At 51.2% G+C, this 24,595-nt stretch overlaps 1 protein-coding gene across 1 annotated transcript in view; it reads right to left on the reverse strand.

Annotated features, from left to right (window-relative positions):
- PLXNA4 (plexin A4) overlaps nucleotides 1-24,595 on the reverse strand; it is a 471,238-nt gene that overhangs the window by 81,077 nt on the left and 365,566 nt on the right. The window contains exons 6-10 of the mRNA XM_043463742.1: nucleotides 19,729-19,852; nucleotides 18,914-19,067; nucleotides 17,596-17,695; nucleotides 15,111-15,225; nucleotides 3,053-3,253 (exon numbers count right to left, since the gene is read on the reverse strand). Of these exons, the coding sequence (XP_043319677.1) occupies nucleotides 3,053-3,253; nucleotides 15,111-15,225; nucleotides 17,596-17,695; nucleotides 18,914-19,067; nucleotides 19,729-19,852 (694 nt within the window). The remainder of the gene's footprint in view (nucleotides 1-3,052; nucleotides 3,254-15,110; nucleotides 15,226-17,595; nucleotides 17,696-18,913; nucleotides 19,068-19,728; nucleotides 19,853-24,595) is intronic.

Here is a 24,595-nt window from a genome sequence, read left to right on the forward strand (position 1 = left end):
CCAATGCAGGAGTCACAGGAGACAGGGGTTTGATCCCTGGGTTGGAAAGATCCCCTGGAGGAGGGCACAGCAACCCACTCCTGTATTCTTGCCTGGAGGATCCCGTGGACAGAGGAGTCTGGCTGGCTACAATCCAGGGTCACAAAGAGCTGGACATGACTGAAGCAATTTAGCACGCACGCACACGCATATGTGTTGTGTCCATCTCCAGGACCTCAGAGGCTCAGCAGACACACTCCCAGCTGTGTTCCAGTAAAGCAGGAAGGGGGGACATGTCACGCCCCATCGGTCTCCCCATCCTTGTTTTGCACGCAGTAAACTGGGGCACCGCAAGAAGTTGTGAGGCTCCCCGTGGGCGGGTGGAAGCTGGGCCCAGAGCCTTACGTCCAAAGTGCAGCCAGCCCTCCACCCGCCTGCGGCCCACTGACTATCATGATGGCCAGTGACTGCGGGGCGGGACTGGGCGCTATTATTAGCAGCACTTGACATTTCTGGAGCCACAGTCTAAAGGAGGCCTCAAACACCCACAGTTGCTCCATCCTCCCCCTGTTGCCTGCGAGCTGCCCTGATTTTCCGCCTACAGGCGCCCGAGGGCGACGGCGATTGGCCCAGGGCCTGTCCCCACATAGTTGGCTGGAAGTGAGCTGCCTGCCTACCAGCCCTGGGGTCACCCCGTGCAAAATGTTCCTGTGTCTCTCTTTTCCTTCTCTCCTCTTCTGCTCTCCTCTGAGACCTCTTGGTCACCCTCCTGTCTCTGCCATCACAAACTGGGGGTGTGAGGGCAGGGGTTGGTTTCTCTGTTAGAACCTTCTCTCCTCCTGCCCCTCTCCAGAGAGCTCATTTAGGAAACAAAACAACAATGACCCTTCTTCCACCATCCTCTCTGAGGCAGATCAGACCCTACTATAAAGTGCTCAGTTGCTGGTTTTGGCCTAAGCTTTGATGAGGGGTGTGTTACCAGACGGGGTTTAAGTCCTAAATTGGCTATGACGAGCTGTGTGACTGAGGGCAGGTCACCTGCGCTCTCTGGGCTTTGGAGATCCCCTCCCTGCCTCTGTCACAGATCAAGTAAATACTCAGGTCTCTTCCTGCCCTGATGGAACGTTGTTTTCTATTACAATGGTAAGGGAGGCTTGCCCCTGATAATGACCCCAATTTTTTTTTTTAAGGAAGTCACTTGACATTAAGCACCACCCTGGCCCAGATGGCATTTCAACTGTGATCCCACTGATCCCCCTGAAAAGAGAGGCTCCTGATAAGCCTTCCTGAACTGTGTGATGCCAGCAGGTCCTGGATCTTCTTAGAACTCACTCTTTGTGGGGTACACCTCCTGTTTCCTCAGTTGCTAAGACTTTAAGATGGTAGAGAAACAAATGTTACCTTCCCTTCCCTCCTAGGGTGTTGAAGTGAAAAAGGTAGGAGGGAAAAGTTTATTTTGGGAGCAGGGCCTTGGAGGCACTGAGAACTGTCCATGGGGGTGGGAAGGCCTCCAGAGGATCCCCAAGTCCAGCAGGCCAGAGGTCAGCGCAGGCCCTCCCCCACTCCTGGGGGGGGGCAGGGGAGGTCAGGAGCTTAGAAGTCACCTCCTCTCCTTGGCGGTCAGAGCCTTGGGCTCCAGGCCTCCAGCCCCAGTATCACATTTCTACCATGGTTTTTGTGTCTCCAAACTCCTGGAGACAGATGCACAGGTGCCTGAGCCCGTGTACCCTGGAGGCTGGCTGATTGGGCAGGACTCTGTGGACTGGGGCCTCCAGGGACCAGAAGCTGATATGACCATCATGCCCTGGGCCAGCATGTTCACCTCTCTGAGCTCCGTTCACCCCTAGCCTGCTTCCTGCAGGAAGAGCAGGGTGCCCCGGGAAGAGCTTTGTCAGGGGTTCTCCTGGTCCCACGTCACATCCTTAACTACAGTCATCACCTGTAAGTACCCAGAAGCAATGACAGGACTGACAGCAGGCAGTGTGGCAGAGGAAGAGACCCCTGTGCCCAGGTCTGGCCCTGCCACTCACTAGCTGTGACCTTGAGCAAGAGTGGGCTGGCATTGGGGCCTCCGGGCACCAGAAGCAGATTCGACCATCATGCCCTGATGGGTTACCCTGAAGTGAATGGATCCTAAGGGTCAGCTTTAGGGCCCTGCACGAGCCTGCACAGACCATCCTAAGGCCTGCCTGTATATCTCATTTGTATTGATGTATTTCATTCTTAAAGAAGGTCCCCCAAATTGTATAACTCTCAGCCCCCACAAACCCAGTCCTGCCCCTTCTTCTGGGCCTCCAGTTTCTCTTTTGTACCATGAAGAAGAGTGTAAGTCTCATATAGCTTGAAAATGTTACAAGTGTTTAAGTCTACTGTTTGTGTCTGAGCATCTGGGTGCACAGAAGTAGCCCAGAAAGAGAGAAGGTCGAAGGCTATCAGAGGAGCCGGCAGACAGGCAGGTGGTGCACCATTAGGGCACATGTGTGGTGACCAGGGATCAGGCAAAGGCTGCGGGCAGTAGAAGGCAGCTGAGCCACAGTTGGTCCAGCACAGACTTAATGTGAATTTCTAAATACTGGGCAGGGTTCGTGTGGATCTCCGCAGCAGAGCCTCGGCCAGCTCCCTCCTGTTCCAGCCTCTTTGTGGATGCTGGCCTGGCTCAGAAGTCTCGTGTGCTGGGAAACAACCTCTATGTGGGTGTAAAGGCTGATGGAGGGGGCCTTTGTGGGCTCAGATGAGACCGTCAGCTCAGCCCTGGTAGGAAGTCCGGGCCCAGGGTTTCCAGAGCTCCTCTCAGGAAGGAGGAAGGAGCCCCACAAACACATCTAAGCCCACAGACAGTGTTTAGCGGCCCCATGGCTGGCCCCCAGCCCCTCGGGTGACCACGACAGGGCCACACCTGCAGGCAAAGGCGTGGTGAGCTTGGCTGGGCTGGCAGGGTTGGCGGAAGCGGTGGGAGGGGAGCTGAACAGTTCTGCCGGTGTTGGGGGCAGTCTTGCCCGGCTGAGCTGACTGAGGCCAGGAGAGAGCGGTGGGTGGGGGTGGGCGCAGGGTCTGGGCGCAGGCAGGCACTCACGGAGGTGTTCTGGCACTGCACGCTGGAGCTGTTGAAGCGCAGGGCGGGCACCCGCTGCTCGCTGCCCTGGATGTTGAGGACGCACTCGTAGCCGCGCTGCCCCGACTGCGGCTGCGGGAGGTTCTTGGCCTTGAGGGTGATGGGCTTGATCACCTCCACGGGCACCAGGATCTTGTCCACGCGCAGCAGCTGGGGGCAGTCCTGTGGACAGACAGCGAGGCTCAGCCGGGACACAGGGAGCCAAAGGGGCGGGAGCCGCCGACATCCCCCAGAAGTTCCGCATCATCCTGCCCTCCCAGGGGCTCACCACACGGGGCCTCTGCACTGCTGCCCATGCCCAGCCCCCGGCAGACAGGCAGAGGGACGGAGCACCCCATGTCCTGAATCCTTGAGGCACTCCCCACGGAGGTCGACCCCCACCCCACCCTCTCCAGCCCCTGTGGTCCAGACTCCCAGTGCTCCCCTCTCAAGGGTGGGGATTCTACCCTGGCAGACTGAACTCTGCTGCCTGGGGGTCCTGCCTCATTTTGGGCTGCCAATCCCTTTCCCTCGGTTTCAGGCTGCCAAGCACTGGGACAAAAGGACCCATGCCAGCAGCCCCACAGTGACCCCCAAAACCGGGACCAAGGCTCTAGAACGTCAGTCTGGACCACGGCCCAGGTGGGTGTGAGGGGACCTTCGATAGGTGGGCTGAGTCTGGCATCTGGGAACGTTCTGGAATGAGCCCCAGAGACCTTTGAAATCCAGAAGCTTCTGCCTGAGCTCTGGGGATGGGCTGACCCCAGAGAAGTGCCCCTCGGCAGACACACACTGAGCTCCCTCTGATGGGGCAAGCTGCTGATTTGTGAGGACATTTGGGGATGGAGGAGGTGGAACACTGGGCCCCTTTTCACTGGGCAATCAGCTCTGTCCAGAGAGGGCTGCGGGCAGAAGGGGGTCAAGTAAGGAGCACGGTGCTCTGCCCAGCTGGGAGGTGGGTGCTAGCGTGTGGCTGGATACTCAGGGGCTGGGTGGAAGAAAGCCTTGGCCTGAGCAGGAGTGAGGCCCCGGGTCAGGTGGGCTTTCCATCCCTAGATTCCTCCCAGCGTGATACTCTTTGGGGCAGGCCCACCAGAGAGATGGCTCTGGGCAGGTCAATGGTCAAAGCATGGCTCATATATCCTTCATAAGGATGCTGCCCCACGGGCTCACTGCAGACTCTCAGATCCCCAACCTCAGCCCTCTTCTCCAGTAAAGTAAGGCAAGAAAGAGGCCAAGGGAAGGCCTGAGACCTTGATGGGAGGGGTCCCAGGCAAGGAAGTGGCCTGGGACACCCTGATGGGCGGGGTCCCAGGCAATCAGACACCTACAAGCTGTGTCCCCTGGGTCTGAAAGCAAACATGAGCCCCTCAGTCACTGAAAACTGGAGGGAGAAGAGCTCTAGAGCCACTGAGCTTCTGACAAGCCATGGAAGCCTGACCACATTACACGTCCGTCCCCACTTGAGACTGAACTTCCTCATCTGGCAAGTGGGTGGAATCCAAGGACCCATTTGGCTCTAACCAGTCCTGATTCCATGATTAGGGTGGTCTCACCTCCATCCTTTCCCATGACCCTGTAGCTTTGCCTTAGGGGAGCACCCCAGGCCCCATTAAAGGAAGCCCCTCCTCTCTTCCAGGGTATCCACGCCTTTAACCTGAAGAGAGGCCAGACAAGGAGCAGCAGACCCAGCTATCCACGTCTGAGTTTTCATCCAAAAGAACTGGAAGCAGGGTCTCCAAGAGATACTTGATACCCACACTCAAGGCAGCATCCTTCACAACGGCCAAAGTGTGGAAACAACGGAGGTGCCATCGTAGATTAATGCATAAGCAAAATGTGATATAGATATGCAATGGTATATGATTCAGCCTTAAAAGGAAGGGAATTTAAACACACTCTAAGTCTGGGTGAATCTTGAAAGCATTCTGCCAAGTGAAACAAGCAGATCACTATGGACAAACACTACACGATTCCATTCTTATGACCACCCAGGGTAGTCACATGCATAGAGACAGAAGGTAGAACAGGAGTTTCAGGGGGAGTTAGTGTTTAATGGGTGCACAGTTTCAGTCGGGAAAGATGAATAAAGTTCTGGAGATGGATGGTGGTCATAGCTATACAACAATGAGAATGCACTTACCACTACTAAACTGTACACTTAAAACTGGCTAAGATAGCAAATTTTATGCTATGTGTATTTTGACCCAGTTTTAACTAAATAAAACAGAGAGGAGTAGCAGGAGGGGAGAAGGGATGGAGCCTGAACCCTGCTTGTGGCCTTGAGTCTCAAGAGCATGTGGGTCTCCGGGACCTTGAGGTCCCACGTGGATCGAGGGTCTTAAAGGTCCATCCTGTGCCCTTACCTCTGCTGCCATCTCAGCCCCTCTGCTCGGGCAAGACGAGAGCTCGGGACGTAAGACGAACGATTTTGTGAAAGGATGAAGCTTGGGCTGGAGTGGGAGATGCGGGATGCTGGGGACTCAGGAGAGAAGACTGATGCCAAGTGGGGACTTGTGAGCCCGAGGGTTTGGGCCCATCCTGACTCCACTCTTTCCTCCTCCCGGAGACTGTGGTGGCGCTCCCTCTCCAAAAGTGGCACAAGGCTGACCTTGCCCCCTGCTACTGCAAGGAGATCCAACCGCTCTATCCTAAAGGAAATCAGTCCTGAATATTCTTTGGAAGGACTGATGCTGAAGCTGAAACTCCAATTCTTTGGTCACCTGATGTGAAGAACTGACTCACTGGAAAAGACCCTGATGCTGGGAATGATTGAAGGCGGGAGGAGAAGGGGACGGCAGAGGATGAGATGGTTGGGTGGCATCACTGACTCGAGGGACATGAGTTTGAGCAAGCTCCGGGAGTTGGTGATGGACAGGGAAGCCTGGCATGCTGCAGTCCATGGGGTTGCAGTTGGACACAACTTCATGACTGGACTGAACTGATACCCACATTTGCCCAAGGAGCTGCATCTAGGGTTGTATTTGGACTAAGAGGAGGAGAGCTGGGATTTCCCATCCCCAAGTCCTACAGGAAAATATGGCAGCTCAAGAACAGTACAGCAAGGATGTCTGAATCTCAGAGTCCCCTCAGTCAACGCAAGGATCCCTTCTACTTCGCACAGGGGAAATCAAGGCGGGGAGAGGAAAAAATAACGGTTTAATGTCAGCAGACGCACTGGCAGCTAAAGAACTCAGATGCCGCCCTGCCATCCTTCCTCCTCTTAATGGAAGAGGCAAGTTCTCCTTGGCAGATAGGACCACCTTAGGATGGGGTGGTGGTCAGAAAGATCCCCCAGAGAGGAGTTTAGGACTAGGGGCCTTCGAAACCCTCCTGTGGTGAGCTGGATCCTCTCCTGGGGGCTGGACCCATTCTGGTCTGGGATGGAAGTTAAGCCTCTCTCTCTTTCCCCTGTAAGATTCTCTCTGAGATTTGTTCTTTAATGAGTCCTGGTTGCCAGTGGCCCCATAAAGGCCTATTTTGCATATAAAAAGGTTGGCGGCTCTGAGACTAAGTTCATTAATTATAATTGGAGAGAGCCAGGGCTGGGCTGGGCCAATTTTCCTCTGGTGACGCTACTGTCTGACCACAGTGTCCCTCCTAATTGAAAGTAAAACGGCAATTTCTCCCCAGGCAACAAGGCATGGAGGGACAACTGCCACCCGGCTGCCTCTTCCCCTCCCCACCCCAGACCCTGCCCAGCCTCGTGCTGAGATCCCAGGTACAGCACCACCTCTGAGTCTGCTCAGGGGAAATTTCAGAGCAACTTCCACATTTCTCCATGAAACATTTCTCGGAGGCCCTGTTCCCCAGCACTTCAGCCACGGTCCTCACCTTTGAGCTTTCTCAACTAGAAAGAACCTGGTCTGGGAATCTTGTACAAGTGCAAGTCCGTCTTCCTCTTGCTAATTTCAGTCTTGAAAGGGCTCTGAACAGTGCATGGCTTCCCTACCAATGGGGATTAAAAACCCATCCCCACAGGGTCATTTGAGGGGAGTTCATGAACTACCATGTATAATACGTCTGGCACAGTGGAGCAAGTGCTCAAAAAAAAAAAAGAAAAAAAAAGTTGTTTTTTTCCTCATTCATCCCTCTCAGCTCAGGCTGCACCTGGTCTCTCAGCTACTCCCTTTTCCTAAGGCTCCTGCTACCCTGCTCCCACATCACCTCTGTGTTCTTTTGTTCTCTTCCACAAACTCTCATCAATTCCCACGGTCCAGTCTACCCATCCCTTCTTGACTTCAGAGCCTGACAATTTCAACAGCTCCGAGTGCCCCTAACACAAGGCAGATGGGAAGAGAGGTCCCGGCTCTGATTACTGCTCATCTAAAGGCTGTCTCCTCTTCCAGAAGGTTCTGTGTGCTCTGAGAGAGGACCTCAGCCAGCCAACCACATGGCTTTGGATAAGTCCCCAAACCTGGGACTCCTCATCCATAAAATGAAGAGGCTGGTTTGCATTCAGTGAATTTTATGGTCCCAGTTCTATTATCAACCCAGTAGATGATCGGGGACACATCCTTATATCACCTTTCTGAGACTCAGTTTTCCCATCTCTAAAATGGGGGTAAACAATGCCTGTTCAAGTAGTTCACAGCATGGTATTCAGAATATCGACCATTGCATGCTAGAAGGGGCAGGGGATTTTGTGGGGGAGGTTGGTCTTCTGGAAGGGCCATTTACCTACTAGGAGGGAAGTATTTTAATAACTGATATATTGAGAGTGAGATGGTTGGATGGCATCATCGACTCAATGGACACGAGTTTGAGCAAGCTCCAGGAGATAGCGAAGGACAGAGAAGCCTGGCATGCTGCAGTCCATGGAGCTGCAAAGAGTCGGACATGACTGAGTGACTGGACAAAAACAACAATATTGCAACCTGGCATAGTCATACAGGCAGACACAGCTCTGATAGGCAGCGTGTGATACTGTTACACAATTAACACGGTGCTCACACAACTAACACGGTGCAAGAAGTACAAGGCTTCACCCCACAACCCAGCGTTTATATCACCTTACACACATTTTGCCATGTGCTATCTCATTTCATAGCACATATGGTCACCCCCATATCCATTAGCAAGAAATTAAGAACACCAGTTACCTCACTCAGTCCCCACAATGGCCATGGACAAGACACTCCCATCATCATCTTACTTTCATCTTCACATGATGACCAAACCCCCTTACAATTGAATTCCTTAAAAACATTCTGCCCTTCTTTTTCCAAAGAAGATATTTCTTTAAACAGTCATTTGAAAGGGCCAGCTCCTGGAGAGTAGAAAACACCTGCATTTAGCAAGATTATTTGGAGACTCATGCCTATATTCGGAGAAGGCAATGGCACCCTACTCCAGTACTCTTGCCTAGAAAATCCCATGGATGGAGGAGCCTGGTGGGCTGCAGTCCATGGGGTTGCTACGAGTCGGACATGACTGAGTGACTTCACTTTCACACATTGGAGAAGGAAATGGCAACCCACTCCAGTGTTCTTGCCTGGAGAATCCCAGGGATGGGGGAGCCTGGTGGGCTGCCGTCTATGGGGTCGCACAGAGTCGGACACGACTGAAGTGATGTAGCAGCAGCAGCAGCAGCAGCATCATGCCTATATTAAGAGCCAGATTCCTGGGGAGGCTGTTTTGCCCAAGGCTACATTCTGCAGTCCTAAGAATAAGCTGAGGGTGGGGAGAAGGTTGCCTTGAAATGCAAGAATATCTTTAATGTTTTGGCTTTCAGGAAGAGGCTCTGGCAGACTCCATGTCCACCATCTAGCCTTGTGTATGTTTTAGTTTCCACTTTTCCACTGAAATGCACACAGAAGTAAAGACAGCATGACCAATTATGGGGCAGCGTCAACCCCAAGCTGACACATGAGGGCAAAAAACATGCCTTTCTGTCTACCATGTCCAGCATGTCATTGGCTGCTTTATACAGAGGTTTCATTGCCTATTTAAATAATTGAACAAGGACATAAAGATTGTTGCCCAGCTGGGAGAGTAAAATCTGCCTCCAGGACTGGTGGTGCCTGGGGAGGGGGTGGTGGTAGGCTGTGGATTTACAGCCCCTAGTGTGTTTACAAGATGAGGGCTCTAATTCTCTCGGTTGTTACTGCAAGACTGGGGGGATGTGATGTTCTGGGGGGGCAGGGGGAGCTGGGTGGGGGCAGCACAGAAGGGTAGCTAAGGAATAAGTAATTTGCAGGTCACCCCTCCCCCCATGTCACCTCAGCTGCCATCAATTGCAAAGCCAAGTCAGCCCCAGCCTCAACCCCCAAATTTACACTCACCTTCTCAGACCTAGGGTGCCCAATACAAAAATGCAATGCACCATATATTTTCTTCACTGTTCCCCAAGTTTATAATGCCATTAGCGTGATCTATGACGGGCCGGTTTATGGAGAGAGCCAAGTAATAATACAAAAAGGAAAGACCCATAACCTTAAGCAGGGGGAGGGGCAGATGAGATTGATGGAAAGTGCAATTGAGTGGAGAAATGGCAACCCAGTAATAGAAACCTGCAGCGGGGGCAGGGGCAAAAGGGGCCAGAGAGTTCTTGAGCTGGGTTTGCCTTTGTTTTCTCAAAGGAGGGTGAAAGGCATGACAAGGGTGGTTTCGCTTCCTTGAGTTGGGTCTCAGGGATAGTTCCTTTGCAAAAAGGGGAGCAGAGTCACTGACAAGGTGACCTGAGTTCCTTCAAGTCCAGCTGGGGGACAGGCCCTTGGCCTGCCTTATCTCTGGGCATGGGGTTTATTTTAGCAGCCTGTCCCAGGCCTGGACTTTCCCTGTCTTACTAGCTCTGCAGTCCCGGGGAGGACTGACCTTGGGATCTGCAGGTTTCCCAATACCTGTCCTGGCAATGGATTCATCTCAGTGCTATAGGGGTGGTAGAGGACTTGGGGAGAGGCTTTCAAGCACAGCTTTGGAAATCAGATAGAATTCATTTTGCCTCTTCTGATCTCACAACAGTTCTCTGGAGAAAGGCTCTGGTTGAACTTCAGGAAGAGAGGGGCTACAGGAAGCTCCTCTATGAGCCTGCTCATGGGGCGCTAGGTGAGCCTCGCCTTCCTCGCAAAGCTCAGCCAGGCTGGAGCCCGAACAACATAGCACCAACTGCAGCTGACTCTCTTGTTCAGTTTAGACAAGAAATAACAGCAAAATAGTCCTTCGAGGATAAATTCTTCTCAATGAATTTGCTTTCCCACAGAAGTTTGCCTTTGTTCCCCAAGAATCACAGTTATTAAGTGCATGGGCTTGATGAGGGGCTCTGCTAGGGTCACTTAGCAGAGGATTCCAAAACCACTTGGAGACCAGTGGGCCCTCCCCCTTGGTGAAGCCAAGAGCATGGCCTTGTTCATAGCTGCCCTGGTGAAAGGCCATTCCAGTGGGAAGCCAGTAGTCTCAGCTGATACTGGAAGAACAAGACTGAAAACTCTGCGATCCCACTTCAGCTTTCCCTCGCCTTCCTCTTCCTACTCTTGTCGGTACCCGGGATCTGGCAGCTGATCTAAAGACCCAGGGTTGTTATCACAATGCCATCATTAGTTGAAACAAAATCATTCCTTGTAACAGGAATACAGTGACTATAAACGACATATGCTATTGGGCATTCTATTTCTAATAATTGTAATTACTAGAGAATACTTGCCATTAATATAATAACAACAATGATTGACCAGTTCTCTGTTCCAGACCAATAACTTCACCTGAATGCCCTCTTTGTTCAGGAAAAAAAAAAGAGGTAATTCAACATGCGTGGTGATAGTCAGTCAACAAAGCCAGTGTTGAAACTGGAAGACACCTGGATGAAAATCTTCTTAGGGATACAGGATGCTGCTGGGTCGTAGAGGCCACCTGGCAGCCTCCTTCTTGGCTAACAAAAGGCCTCTGTCTACATCCCCACACTCAAAGGTGGAAAGCAAATGAAAACCTAGGGACTTCTAGAAGAATCGCTGTGCCTGAGTCTCCCCTTCATTCCCAGGGTGTGTTTGGGCCTAGACCTGAGGCTATGTGAGCCCCTCGTTGGACAGAACTGGGAGACCTAGGCCACACGTGGACACTCACCCGCTAAGGCCACTTCCTGGATGTGGGTTTCTCATTGATGTTCTCCAGATTATTTCCACTGATAATTACAGAACCTCAGCAATCACGTGGACCAGTGGTCCCATTTTACACGTCTCTAAATACAGATCTACTGGTCTCCTGGGTGTGTGTGCTAGTTCTTTAGTCGTGTCTGACTCTTTGTGACCCCAAGGACTGTAGCTCTCCCAGCTTCTTTGTCCATGGGATTTTCCAGGCAAGAATACTGGAGTGGGTTGCCATGCCCTTCTCTAGGAGATCTTCCCAACCCAGGGATCGAACCTGGGTCTCCCATTGCAGGCAGATTCTTTACCGTCTGAGCCACCATATAGTTTTATATACTGTTAAACCTCCCATATTGCTTTGTGTGTAGGAAATGCTCAGCGTGGGTAAGGCAGGATGAGAGGTGACCTGTGACAATGCTTCAGAGTACCATGCCATGAATAACCTCTTCCCCTGGCATGGAGACTGGGTTATTGTATCTGGAGTCTTCCTCAAAATCACCATTCAAATGTGTAAATTTCTTTGTTACCCCTTATTCCTGTTACCAGCTCTTCTGAGAGACAAAAATATAGAAAACAAAACAATGACATTAAAAAAAAAATCATCATATTTCCATTAGCAGCTAGGACATTTTTTTTTTTTTAATCTCTGAGGATAATGACCTTCCTCTGCTGACCTAAAATGGCTCAAATCAGCCAATCATCCATAGATATTTACGTATTTCTTTTCTTCTTGGTACAGTCTCCGGGAAGACGCTGTTACAACAACCACGATGAACTGGTGAACTCTGGCCTCTTTGTGTTATATTCAAAATGGTCTGTTATTGATCTGGGTATAGTGCAACCTCCAAGTTTGGACCAGGAGGAGCACAGCTTTAAGGCTTCCCTCTCTTGAAATAAATAAGCATCCAAGAAAAAGAGAAACCAATGCTAATTCCATTCAGTGATGTGATAAGACAGGCATGGTGATTCCAAGTTACCTGGGAGCCTGTCACTGTGATGGCTTGCCATAACAATGGTGATTGGACTGCAGTGGGTTAGTCCTTCTCTTTGCTCCTCCATCCATCACGCTCCTCCAGGCTTTTACTTCTTTCAAGGACCCTGGCACCACACCCTCTGAGGTTCCATGAATCCCCAGTGACCTTTGCCACAACCAGGTGCAGATGGGAGCTGTGCCTGGCTTGTGATCTGGGCACTTGAAAACATTATTCTTTTATGGAGAGCACTGAACGGCACTGGGAAACGTGGTGGGCTCTTGCTTTATTCTTTTCTGTTGTTCCCCGCCCCACCCCCTCCTCTTTCTGAGTAGCAGATGCCAGCTCCTTTTACATATTTAAAAGAAAGGAACTTGGGACAGGAGGAGCAAACAAGACAAAAAAAGCAGAAATGTGAAAACCTCCTTCAAGGTAATTAAATGATTAGGGGCCTTTGAAATCCACCAGATAGCTCAATTGTCTCTGTTTTCATTTTATTCTCGGGCCTCTCTACATGCGAAATCCCTGCCAGATACACCAGTCTGGGAAGCCAAAGACAGTCTGAAAACCTCTTTGTCTCTGCTCCCATCAAGTTACTTGTAGGTTTCTGAGCAACATAAGAAGACGTGCTTCCAGGCTCTTAGCCCCTGGCTTGGTGGGTCAACCAGCCCTTCTTTTGCTCCTGACCTCACAATATAAGACAAAAGCCCAGGACTGAGGAGATGGTACAGCCTTTTTTCAGGGTCTTCATGCCAAGATGTGCCCCGTGGCTGTCAGACCCCTGTCTGTCTTATTAGCTTTAGCTCTACTTTCTCTTAGTTCAAGACAAGCAGAGAATGGAACCATAAAAATTAGACTCACATTCCTACTTAAAGCCAGGATATAACCTCTTTTCTTCCTTTCCCCATGAAGGGATGGTCTAGGTCTGGGGCTCTTCTCTGGATTATGAATTCAGAGCAGCCATTTCCAGCCATATACAGACCCGGTCGTGGAGGCAGAGGGTCACAGAGTGTCTAGAGACTTCCACAGCCTCTTCTTGTCCCAGTCTGAAACCTACAAGGGACTTGACCAAAGCAGAGCAAAAGAGGATTTCAGCCTCTGTCCAGCTTCCCAGGCTGGAGTATCTGGCAGGGATTTCATGTGCGTAGAGGCCCAAGAATGAGACACAGACAAGAGAAAATTGAGCTATCTGATAGATTTCAAAAGCCCCTAATCATTCAATGACCTTGAAGAACGTTTTCACATTTCTGCTTTTTTCTGTCTTCTTTGTTCCTTGGATCCCTCACCCAGCTGGGATCATCCCCTTACTTGACAACCTCACCATTCCTTGCCTTTCCCTCTACATGGACGGCTCTGCCCACTCTCTACCCAGAGAAGGCCTGCCTGACCAGCACATCCTGGGAAAACGGGATCCAGGGCTGGAAATTCGTCATCGCCAGGCACAGGTCAGTTATTTTTCCTGGATGAGGAGGGCCCAACGCAGTAGATGCTGGTGGTGAGAAATTTCCCTGGTGGTCCAGTGATTGAGAGTCTGCTTCCCAACACAGGGGACGAGGGTTCAGTCCTTGTTGGGGTACTTAGATCCCACATGCTTCTGGACAACTAAACCCGCATGCTGCAACTAGAGAGCCTGCATGCTGTAACTACTGAACCTGTGTGCTCTAGAGCCCATGCTCTGCAACAAAAGAAGCTTGTACATTGCAACGAATACCCAGTGTAGCCAAAAGAAAAAGAAAAAGAAAAAAAAAAAAGACGCTAGCAGTGAGGTGTCCTTTGTTCCTACCTTTCAGAGACAAGACAGCTTCCCTCCTGCCCTTAAGGCTTTCGCCTAAATTAGGGTTCCTGGTGGGGTGGGAATCTAGTGGGAAGGGGAGGGGTGGCACTTATACTTTCTGTACCTGGAAAGGCTCTGCTCTCACAGCTATGGTTTGCCACATGGTCATGGCACTCATGTGGGTGTGTGAAGAGGGCTGGAAGGTACATCCATGACCTGGGGGTGGGGGCAATATCAGAGCCGATCTGAGTCCAGTGTTGGCTGAGAGAGTGCCCTGTCCCTGCATCCAGTGGGGTCTAACCAACATGATATAGATATCTCTTCTCCATCTTTCTATTCTAAACAACAGCATTCTAAACCACTCTGTTCAGAACTAATGATTCCATGGTTGTATCACACAGCACCATCATGTTTGAACAACAGCAGACTTTTCCAAAGTGTTTTTACATCCATTATCTTTAAGGTCTTCGCCCGAAAATTTACATTATCAGAGAGGAAACAACATAGGCATAGAGGATGTCTATTATGATGATGAAGATTTTTCAGGGATAAGACTAAAGATGAGGAGGGAATAGAAACAGTGCCATGGTCGTGGAGCCTGACTCTGCATCAGTGATTCACAGAGTGGACTGTGCAGCTGAATCGCAGATGCCTCACCCCTAGGGGCCATCGGCTGGTCTGGGAGACTTTGCATCTCTACATGTTCCCAGATGATGCCAATGCTGCTGGTCTGGGGACCACACTTTGAGAACCACCACTCTGCAGGGGTGGAGGGTAGGGGAAGATTTACTGACCATCTTTTCATTCATATTCTCTCTTTTATTCAGTTTGACCTGTTTGTTCTCAGCTAGACTCTGCGGACAACACTCCAAGGGAAAGCTGAGGACTCTACATACAATCCTGCCCTGTACAATTATTTCCAGGACACATACACACATCTCTGGAATTGTTTTGGAACTTAGCTGGCGTGTGGAGAGTCCTGCTGGCTGGAGTGACCTGGAATGCACTCCTACCTGTAAGTGAACCCCCAGGACTGATCCAGAGTGGAGAACTTTGCGTGTTTACTGCTTTCGAGAAATGATCCTTTAAGAGGTGGGGTCGGGGAGCGAGGGGGTGGTCCTCCTGGATTTGCCTGTTTCCTCTTTTTAAGGGGAAGCCTCCTTGTGTGTCCCTTGCTCACGGCAGGCCGCACTCATGGCTCTGGCTGTGGGACCTACCTCAGCCAGCTTCACCCGGCCTTCCTGGAAGGAGCAAGACTTGGGGTCGTGGGTGCAGACGTGGCGGTATTTACACCAGTGGCAGCGATATGGACTCTCCACACAGGACAGGCACCTGGGCACAGAGGAGGAAAAGGCACACATCACAGGACCTGTATGTACCCAAAGCAGAAAGCCTAAGGCTCCAGCAAAACATGCTCTCATAGTAGGAGAAGCCACCCTCAAACACTCAGGAAGAGCAGATCTGGTTAAAAACTTAGCCCCTTTCTCTCCAAGTCCTCAGGAAGTTGAGAGTCTCTGGCCTCCTCCCTTCTAGTCAGGTACTTGACAATCTGATCCCCCAGGACCTCATCAACCTCCCTCCATTTTTACAGGATGGCCCTCACATTGGCTGAATAGGGAAACAGTGAGGTCTGGGGTCGAGGGGCTCATCCAGAGAACCCATCAGAATTAGGACAAACAGTGAACTTGAGTTTTAATCCCATGTGACTCCAGGGTCTTGGCTGACGTGGACCCACACTGGCAGAGGAAGGTCCTGAGGCTGCCCCCTCAGTACGGTGGGCTCTCACAGAGTTGGCAACCCAACCTCTACTCATTATGCCAGGAAACACAAGGCAACTTGATAAAAAGTGCCTTCCTGTTTAAAACCCAACATGGTTCCCTTCTTCCAAAAGGTCAAACCTAAATGCCTTGCCATGCAGGCTAAGCCTTTTGTGGTCCAGGCCCACTGTCCCAGCACGTGTCTGGTGCTTCAGCCAAGAACAGGCTGTCGCTGTCCCCAAGCTGTCCTTCTACCTGGAGTACCATTTCTTCGGCCTCACCATCTCCTCTTGCTTCTTTGACTAATGGAGAGTTGGTCTCACTGAAACCTTCATCCCATTCATCCCTTTGTTTCTGTCTCTGAGACAGCACTGATCTTGCTGTATTATATTATACTTATTCACTGTCCTGTTCATCTGCTAGCCCACTAGGCCATGATTCTTGGGGGGTAGGGATTGAATCTTTGCACATTATTAATTTCTAATTCTCCCTGTCTAATGAGTAACACACTGTCTTGCACATAGGAAGCTTAAAGTCATTTGATGGACTGAATGGAAACTTAGAATATGCTTTCATCTACTAACTTCACTTTCCTAGAGGGGCAAAAGGGGAGTGAGGGATTAGGTCACTAAGTGTAAAGCCATGGCAAGCTCTTTGGAAAGGAGGAGGAAGAGAATTCCAATTTGGCTGGGAGGAGTGGTTGCCTGTTACGTGGGGCTCCAAAGAGAGCCACACTCTGGACTCACAGCTGCCATAACCATAGCCCAGAGCCCCAGATATCTTTGGTGATGTAAACTAGCTTGTCCTCTATGGAGAAGGAAACAGAACATTATGTTAAAGCCAGCAAAGCTTTTTGAGATCAGGCTCTGTGGTTTTCAAACTGTGCTCTATGGAACACTGGGAGTTCCATGGAGCTTTTCTGGAGACTATGTGAGATGTGAGGGATTCCTAGACAGAGGGGTTCCAGGTGCCCTTAACTCTCAACCATCTTCTACTTCCATTCAGTTTGTATCTTGGGCTTTCACACCTGATTTTAGTTGAAGAAAGGTTTCTATGGTGAAAGAAAGGTTTGTACCTTTTCAGTATGGTCCAAATCCATCCTTTTAGAGAGGAAATGATAATATAATAACAGTAAAGTGCACAGTGCCTAAACAATGGGCCAGATGTGGATCTAAGTGCTATCCTTGTATTAGCTTTTTTAGCTCTCACAGCCATCATTGGGGGCTGGCAAGCAATCAGTGATGTCCCAGCCAATGGGACCAAGCCCCCGCCATGTCAGCTGTTAAGTATGCGGGTGACATCCCCAGGAGGAGAACTGCCGCTTCCTCATTTACAGAGGACACTGGGGCGCAGAATAGCTATGTGGACTAGCTGGCCTGATGCCACAGCCTGAGCCTCTGTCCTCCGTGGCTTCCCTCAGGAAGCAGATGCTCCAGTCAAACAGAGCCAGAGCTGGAGCCTGAGCAAGAGCCAGACCCCGCCCCAGGCCAAAGCCTTCCTCTGACCCTTGCCAGCTGAGTCCTGAGCCCTCTGCAGGGGAACTGTGCAAGCTGAGCATTCAGGTGACTTGTGGGACCACCTGCCCACACACATGGGGCTTCCTCTCCCTCCCCAGACTCCTCCTCTCACCCGAGGTGCTGGCTGCTCTGTTCTGCAGGTGAAAAACACTCCCTCCTCAACAGATGGTGGAAGGTGAATCAGGTTAGACAGATTTATGCCAGAGAAGATGTATGGGCGAGGGACCTGGAGCTCCCCAGCTCACAGGCTCTCACTCTGCTCATTCTAGCCTCTTCCCATTAACCCTGTGGGTGCCAGAGGAGGGAGGTGAAAGAGGTCACCTTACAGGGCCTTCAGATGGTAAGATGGAACAAGGGTGGGGCCTCCTATCTTTGGATGAGCTTTGACCCCAGAAACAGGGAGTTGAGTGAGACTGGGGGACACTTACGAATTGTGGACGCTGCAGTTGTAGAAGACAAAGCTAGTGCTGGCGAAGGTCATGCCTGTCTCCTTCGACTTGAGCTGCAGCTGGACAACGTGGTGGTCCCCTGTGGGCAGAGCCGGCCATGAGGTCAGGTGGAGGGCCACGATCCCGCGTCAGGTCCCACTGAGAGTAACACACCGTGGGAAAGGGCAGCCCACTCCCCAGGGGTGGAATCAGCTGGGCCCAGTCTAGGGCAGAATAGAGTAATCCGAGAACTGAATAGATGCAGACAGCAGTTCTAGTCTATTCCTCCTTCCTCACTCTAGACCCACCATCCATCTCTCACTTGCTTACCAGGCTCTTTCCTGTACACACACACACACACACACACACACACACACACTCTGACAGGTATTCACATGTGCATTCACATGCATGATGTCCATGCAGGCGGCACAGAACTGTGAACACACACATTGACTAGCTACCAGGAGAAACGTGTAGACACTTGGCAATGTCGCCACAAACCACGCAAGAAGTTTTGCATGTATGTGAGTGCCTCACGAGCCCCTTCCTCTTCTGTAAGGGGAGACTCTGACACCCCTTCCTCAGGTGGACTGGTGGCTCCACTCAGGCGGGCGTCCCTGGACTCCTCAGCTGGCGCCAGGAAGGAGCTGGGGCCCATGTTTAATTCACAGCCCTGACCCCAGGCCCCTTGTTCTGAGCCTTCCCCAAGAGCCTCATTAATCAATCAGCTTGGAACAAATCTGACAAGCCCAAATGGGAGGACCAACATGGAATCAGGCTGCTCAGGCCAGCCTGTGCCTCCCAGCGCTGGGCCTCTGTCCACTCCATCCTTCCCATGGCAGCTGGCCATGAACAGGCAGCTCTGGGGAGGCCAGGCAGGTCGGGGATGGAGTGGACAGCAGTCAGGGTCAGAGACCCTGCAGTGCAGGCAGGAGGTAAGGAGGCAAATGACCCCCGCACCCCATCCCTCCTCCCGTGCCTGTCCATGCCAGCCCTCCCATGCTGCAGCCAGATCTCTGAGCTGGCACACTCCGATGCTGTGCTGGCTGTTCCCTCCCTTGCCCTCGTGGCACTGCTCCTCACCCATGGTGAGGCCGACTCCTGGATGCTCACCGGGTTTCAATTCCAAAGGCAGTGGAGGGACACTCCATCCCCCTCTTCCGGGAGCATCCCCACCAAGGTACACCCTTTCCTCCAACCCTCCCCTCCTGTGTGCTCCCCCCACTCTGACCCCCTGCATCTGTCCTGAGTTCTCGTGGTCCAGGCAGCAGGAGGAAGGACTCGCCACCCAGCTTTACCTCCGGGGACCGCTCACCATTCTCCGTGATGATCCGGGGCACCTCCTTGGCTGCCGGGGAGTAACACTGGATCTGATTGCCTATCACCAGCCCATCCATCTCTGACAGGTCCTCAAAGGTGCAGTTGACGCCAGCTGTCAGCTCCGGGACGTTGTATGTCTCCAGGACCAGCTGTGAACAGCCCAGCGTGGGGAGAGAGAAGGAGAGAGAAATGGGAGAAGAAATGGGAATAAAGTAAGAAAGAAGGAGGGCAAGAGAGATCAGAGAGAAAAGCATGTGGCAATATTTACATAAAGAAGAAAAGACCCAGTTTATGACAGGAGCGGATGGAGAAGGTAAAACAGTAAGAGACAGAGAAAAAGGAAGTTAGCGTCTGAATATAGTTGGCCCAGGAAATGGAAATGACTGCTTAGGGGATTTGTAGGTAGAAAGCCAGGCATGAGTCCATTATCCCCAATTTTGGAAAACGGGAACATCAATCATCCAGGTGTCCATGTCCCATCTTCTCCTTCTGCACGTGCATCTTTCCCATCTCACAGACGAGGATGGCGTTCCCAACACTCTCCCTGTATTGGTCACTCTTCCGGTCATTGCTGGTGTCTCAGTTTTCCCTGCCTTTCTATCCATTATGCAAAGAGCCTCTTCCCCAATATTCCTGCAAACGTTACCCTCTCCCATCCCCAGGGATACATTCTTAACCCCTGCCCTGCTCTGGGGTGGCTTCGTTGGCCAGACACAGCCCAACCCTCCCAGGGGTGGGGATGGGTCTGCAGCCCTTTTGGTGGGGAGAGGGCTCTTCCCCAAGTCCCTCGACCCCATCCCACCGTCTTACCAGGACATTGTACTGAGAAACGGAGATGTTGCTGGGGTGGACGGTCAGCCGGACGCACTGCTTCACCTCGGAGGCGAACCTGCGGGGCTCTCTGGACCGCTCACAGCGCTCCTTCCGGGTGCATCTGGGGAGGACAGAGCGGCCCATGGGGGCTCAGAATGCGGCTCCTAGTCCACCAAGGGTCTGGAACGGAGGTCAGGCATTGCCAGCAGCAGCTAGGAGGTGCCCAGGACTAACCTTCTAGTTTCCTTCCACCAGCCTGTCCAACCTCCATCACGCCCACAATGGAAAAAGGCAATTTCAATCACTGGTTGCCACATGCAAAACCCTGAGAGTCACCCCAAAGTGCCCTCAGGGCCTCCTCATTCACAGAAACAGGTGGAAGTCCTTTCTAGTCCCCCTCTCCACTCATTCTCAGCCCTCACCACCCTTTCCCTCCTTAGCAAACCGAGGCTGTTCTTTCCAGATTTCTCCTCTTTCTGATTTCCTTGTTTTTGTGCACCCCAGCTCCTCTGTCTGGGTGCCTCTCTCACCACATTACCCTCATCCAACTTCTACCTATCTCTCCAGACAAGGTTCAACCACAGTGCCCTTGCCATGGCGCCCCACCCCCCTTCCCACCAACCAGCTCCTACCCCAAGTGAAATTAACAGCACTGTGGCATTTCCTGCCATCTAGAACTTCTTAGACTCTATGACAATTATTAAGCTAAATGCAGCCCTCTCCTATCAAGTGTGAACTTCTCAAAAGAAGGAACTATGCCTGACTTATTTTGGAATCCCCTGCATACCTCATGCCCAGCAGACAAAGGTAAATGTGAGTGAGCAGGAGGGTGCGAGGGGGTAGGGTGGGTGGAGGAGTGACTAAAATTGCAGAGCGTAGAAGTTCAGCGTGCACTCTGGAGCCAGGCTGAGCTAGATCCAGACTCCAAGGAGCTCTGTGGCCCAGGGTCACTGCTCTGGTGAAAGTCGCTCAGTCGTGTCCGATGCTTTGTGACCCCTGGACTATACAGTCTATGGAATTCTCCAGGCCAGAATACTGGAGTGGTTAGCTCTTCTCCCTTCTCCAGGGGATCTTCTCAACCCAGGGATTGAACTCAGGTCTCTCGCATTCCAGGAGGATTCTTTACTGGCTGAGCCGTAAGGGAAGTCAAAGAATACTGGAGTGAGTAGCCTGTCCCTTCTCCAGCAGATATTCCTGACCCAGGAATCGAATCAGGGTCTCCTACATTGCAGGCAGATTCTTTACCAACTGAACTATCAGGGAAGCAGGCTCAGTGCATACATGCACGCTAAGTCACTTAGTCCTTAGTCACGTCCGACTCTGCGACACCATGGACCATAGCCCGCCAAGCTCCTCTGTCCATGAGATTCTCCAGGCAAGAATACTGGAGTGCGTTGCCATTCCCTTCTCCCCTTGCTCAAGGTCACCAGCTAATCAGAGGAGTGTGTATTTGAACACAGATCAACTCTGGACCCTCCGTTCTCACCCACTGTGCTCTGCCTCCGCAAAGTTTCTACTACTTCTACTAAACCCGTTTCCCTTGCCATTCTGATGTCCCCTTCTGTGCTTAGTACAAGTTAAAAATTTCCCTTCAGTCTTCTTTTCTAGGCTAATCTCTGTTTTTGTCTGCCACTGGAAGCACTCTGAATATCACTGAGACTTGTGACTTCTCCAGGTCTCATCTAGAAATCACATCCCAAGGGTGAAGGGTCAGCTGAGAGTGTGGTCATCTCCAAGGCGCCCCTGGGCTGCTCCAGCAGACGCATGGCAACAAGGGCATCTGCCTAAAAGTCTGGGAAGTTAATTTACCAGGCTAGCTTCTCAGCGCGGACTTCATTACCTCCAGCCATTAAGCTAATGTTATGGACTTTTCCAGGGTGTCTGCACTGACATCGCTATTAATAGTGTTATTACTCCCATTAACAGCAGACCCAGAGAGCTGGTACGAACTTCAATTATTCACTGACTCCCCAACTTTGAAGTTCCTATTTCCAAGAGCAATCAGTAGATCTGAAAAATGGCTTTGATTAAATTATGAAGAGAGGAAAAATGAAGCTACTTTCAGCCCAAACATCACCAGGAGTTACCAAATAGAGTCCAGGCAGAAAAGAGGTGACTCTCCCTCTGTTGCAGGGGTACAAAGGAACTTGGGTGGGAGAATCCCACAACAAAGGTCTAGCTGCATGGTTCACTGCTCCCAGAGCTCATGGGACTGCATCTTTCCACAGCTCCCAAGAGCCCGCAACTAACCGTGTATCATCTCCCTGCAGATTTAGATCTGCAATGCAGGAGACCCAGGTTTGATCCCTGGGTCAGGAAGATTCCCTGGAGAAGGGAATGGTTACCTAGTCCAGAATTCTTACCTGGAGAATTCCATGGACAGAGGAACCTGATGGGTTACAATCCATGGGGTCGCAAAGAATCAGACAAGACTAAAACTTTCACTTTGAAGGGAATGACTACCCACTCCAGTATTCTTGCCTCGAGAATTCCATGAACAGAGAAGATTGGCAGGCTACAGTCAATGGGGTTGTAAAAAGGCACATACAACTGAGCAACTAACCCTGAGAACAAGCACATGGAAGCCATCTATAGCTTTCAATTTTCAAGATCCCGTCCTGCTCTGTACTCTTAGGCAAATTACTCCAAGATCATGGCATCTGGTCCCATCACTTCATGGCAAATAGATGGGGAAACAGTGGCTGACTTTATTTTGGGGGCTCCAAAATCACTGCAGATGGTGATTGCAGCCATGAAATTAAAAGACGCTTACTCCTTGGAAGGAAAGTTATGACCAACCTAGAAAGCATATTAAAAAGCAGAGACATTACTTTGTCAGCAAAGGTACATCTAGTCAAGGCTATGGTTTTTCCAGTAGTCATGTATGGATGTGAGAGTTGGACTGTGAAGAAAGCTGAGCGCAGAATTGATGCTTTTGAACTGTGGTGTTGGAGAAGACTCTTGAGAGTCCCTTGGACAGCAAGGAGATCCAACCAGTCCATCCTAAAGGATCCTGGGTGTTCATTGGAAGGACTGATGTTGAAGCTGAAACTCCAATACTTTGGCCACCTGATGTGAAGAGCTGACTCATCTGAAAAGACCCTGATGCTGGAAAGATTGAGGGCAGGAGAAGGGGACAACAGAGGATGAGATGGCTGGATGGCATCACTGACTCAATGGACATGAGTCTGGGTAAATTCTGGGAGCTGGTGATGGACAGGGAGGCCTGGTGTGCTGCAGTTCATGGGGTCGCAAAGAGTCAGACACAACTGAGTGGTTGAACTGAACTGAACTTGCTGCCTCGGTTTTCTCATCTGTAAAATGGGGACAAAATAATACCTACCTAATGTGGTTATTCATGAGGGCTAAAAGAGGATGTGAATAAAGCATGGAAGACAGCAGCTGATGTATAATAAGCCCTCAATAAAAGCTAATGCTACTGTCCCATCCCTCCTCCACCTTTCCCATCCAACCCCTCCAAATCGTAGCTGATGCAGAAGTACAGAGTTCCTCTCAGTCTGGCCCACGAGGCAAATCAAAGATGAAAAGAGAAGGATGGAGGCAGCACTTTTCCTCTTAGTGAGGGAGGGGGAGCCCCAGAGGGCAGCAGGGAGCAAACAGGAAAAGCCTGGGTTGTAGCTCTGCTTTCTTCCCAGCTGTCAAAGGGTATTGAGAACTCAGCTCTCTTCACAGAAAGTCAAGTTTAAGGTCAGTGTCAGGGATGTTTTGACATTTCTACTATCCCTTAGGGCCCATAAGGGCGGAAGCTGTGAATGTCCAAAAGCAGACAATTGACCTTAGAAGTGATGGGGAAATGGAGGGGAAGTGTGGATTTCTTCTGGGTTCTTGCAGGGTCTGGTGGGGTAATGGCTTCAATGCTTCTGGCACTCTGATACCTCACTAGCCCAGGCAAGAGCTGGGCAATGTGCAAAGGGTTAATTCATGACCCCTGGTAGGGAGGTGGTGCTGCTGGCTTAGATCTTTCCTTCAAAGGAGCTACAGGGACTTCCCGAAGCATCTCTTTGCATTCCATTGTGGGGGCACCTTGGACATGGCAGGAGACCCTGCTTCATCCATTTTCCAGGCAGGACTCAAATAGTGCATGCCGTATGGCTTTGAGTTTCCAGACAACCATCCCTGCTAGCACCAGGGCCGCCCCCACTGCACACAGACCTGCAGGAAGCGGGCCCCAACAAGACAGCCCGGGCCTGGGATTGGAGTCCGACCCTGCTCAGCTCCTCTCCCCTCTCCCCCTCACTCCAGTTTCTCTGCAGAGGGTCCTCCAGCCCCAGTCCAGAGGTGCTAAAAGCCCTTGGGGACAAAGGCCCTGGCCCCTGGAGGGGTTTTATTCAAGTCAGTGGTTCCAATGAGATTATCCTGTCTAATGAAGCAGCTCCTACTGCCTCCCCTAAGCCTGAATGTTCACTGCCGGAGAGTTCCCAGCCAAGTGGAAAATTAGAAGGGAGAGGAATGGAAGAAGGAAGGGGGTGAGGGAGAGAGAAAGAGGTGGCGATTAAGTTCTTCAGAAATTAATTCCTAAATACGACGATAGAAATATTAACTCCCAGGGCTGCCGGCCGGGCAAGCAAATTTCAATTTGGAAGTGGGGCTATCTGTGAGTCCAAACTTGGCTAGCCTCTAAACTGGAGTCAGCGTGGGGCGTACGTCATTGCTAGTCCATCTCCCCAGGCCCTCCAGGGTGGGTCTACCGGCAGGCCTCGGATATCAGAACTAGCTCCTTGCCTCTCCCCACAGGTGACCCCTAGTCCTCAGCCTTTCACGATGGTTATGGTCTTTGCTTGAAGTGCAATATTTGGGGAATCTGTGTTTAGAACGTGAAGGGGTTGGAAAAAATGGAATGGAG

Source organism: Cervus canadensis, chromosome 3 (assembly GCF_019320065.1).
Source record: "Cervus canadensis isolate Bull #8, Minnesota chromosome 3, ASM1932006v1, whole genome shotgun sequence".
NCBI classification, from domain to species: domain Eukaryota; kingdom Metazoa; phylum Chordata; class Mammalia; order Artiodactyla; family Cervidae; genus Cervus; species Cervus canadensis.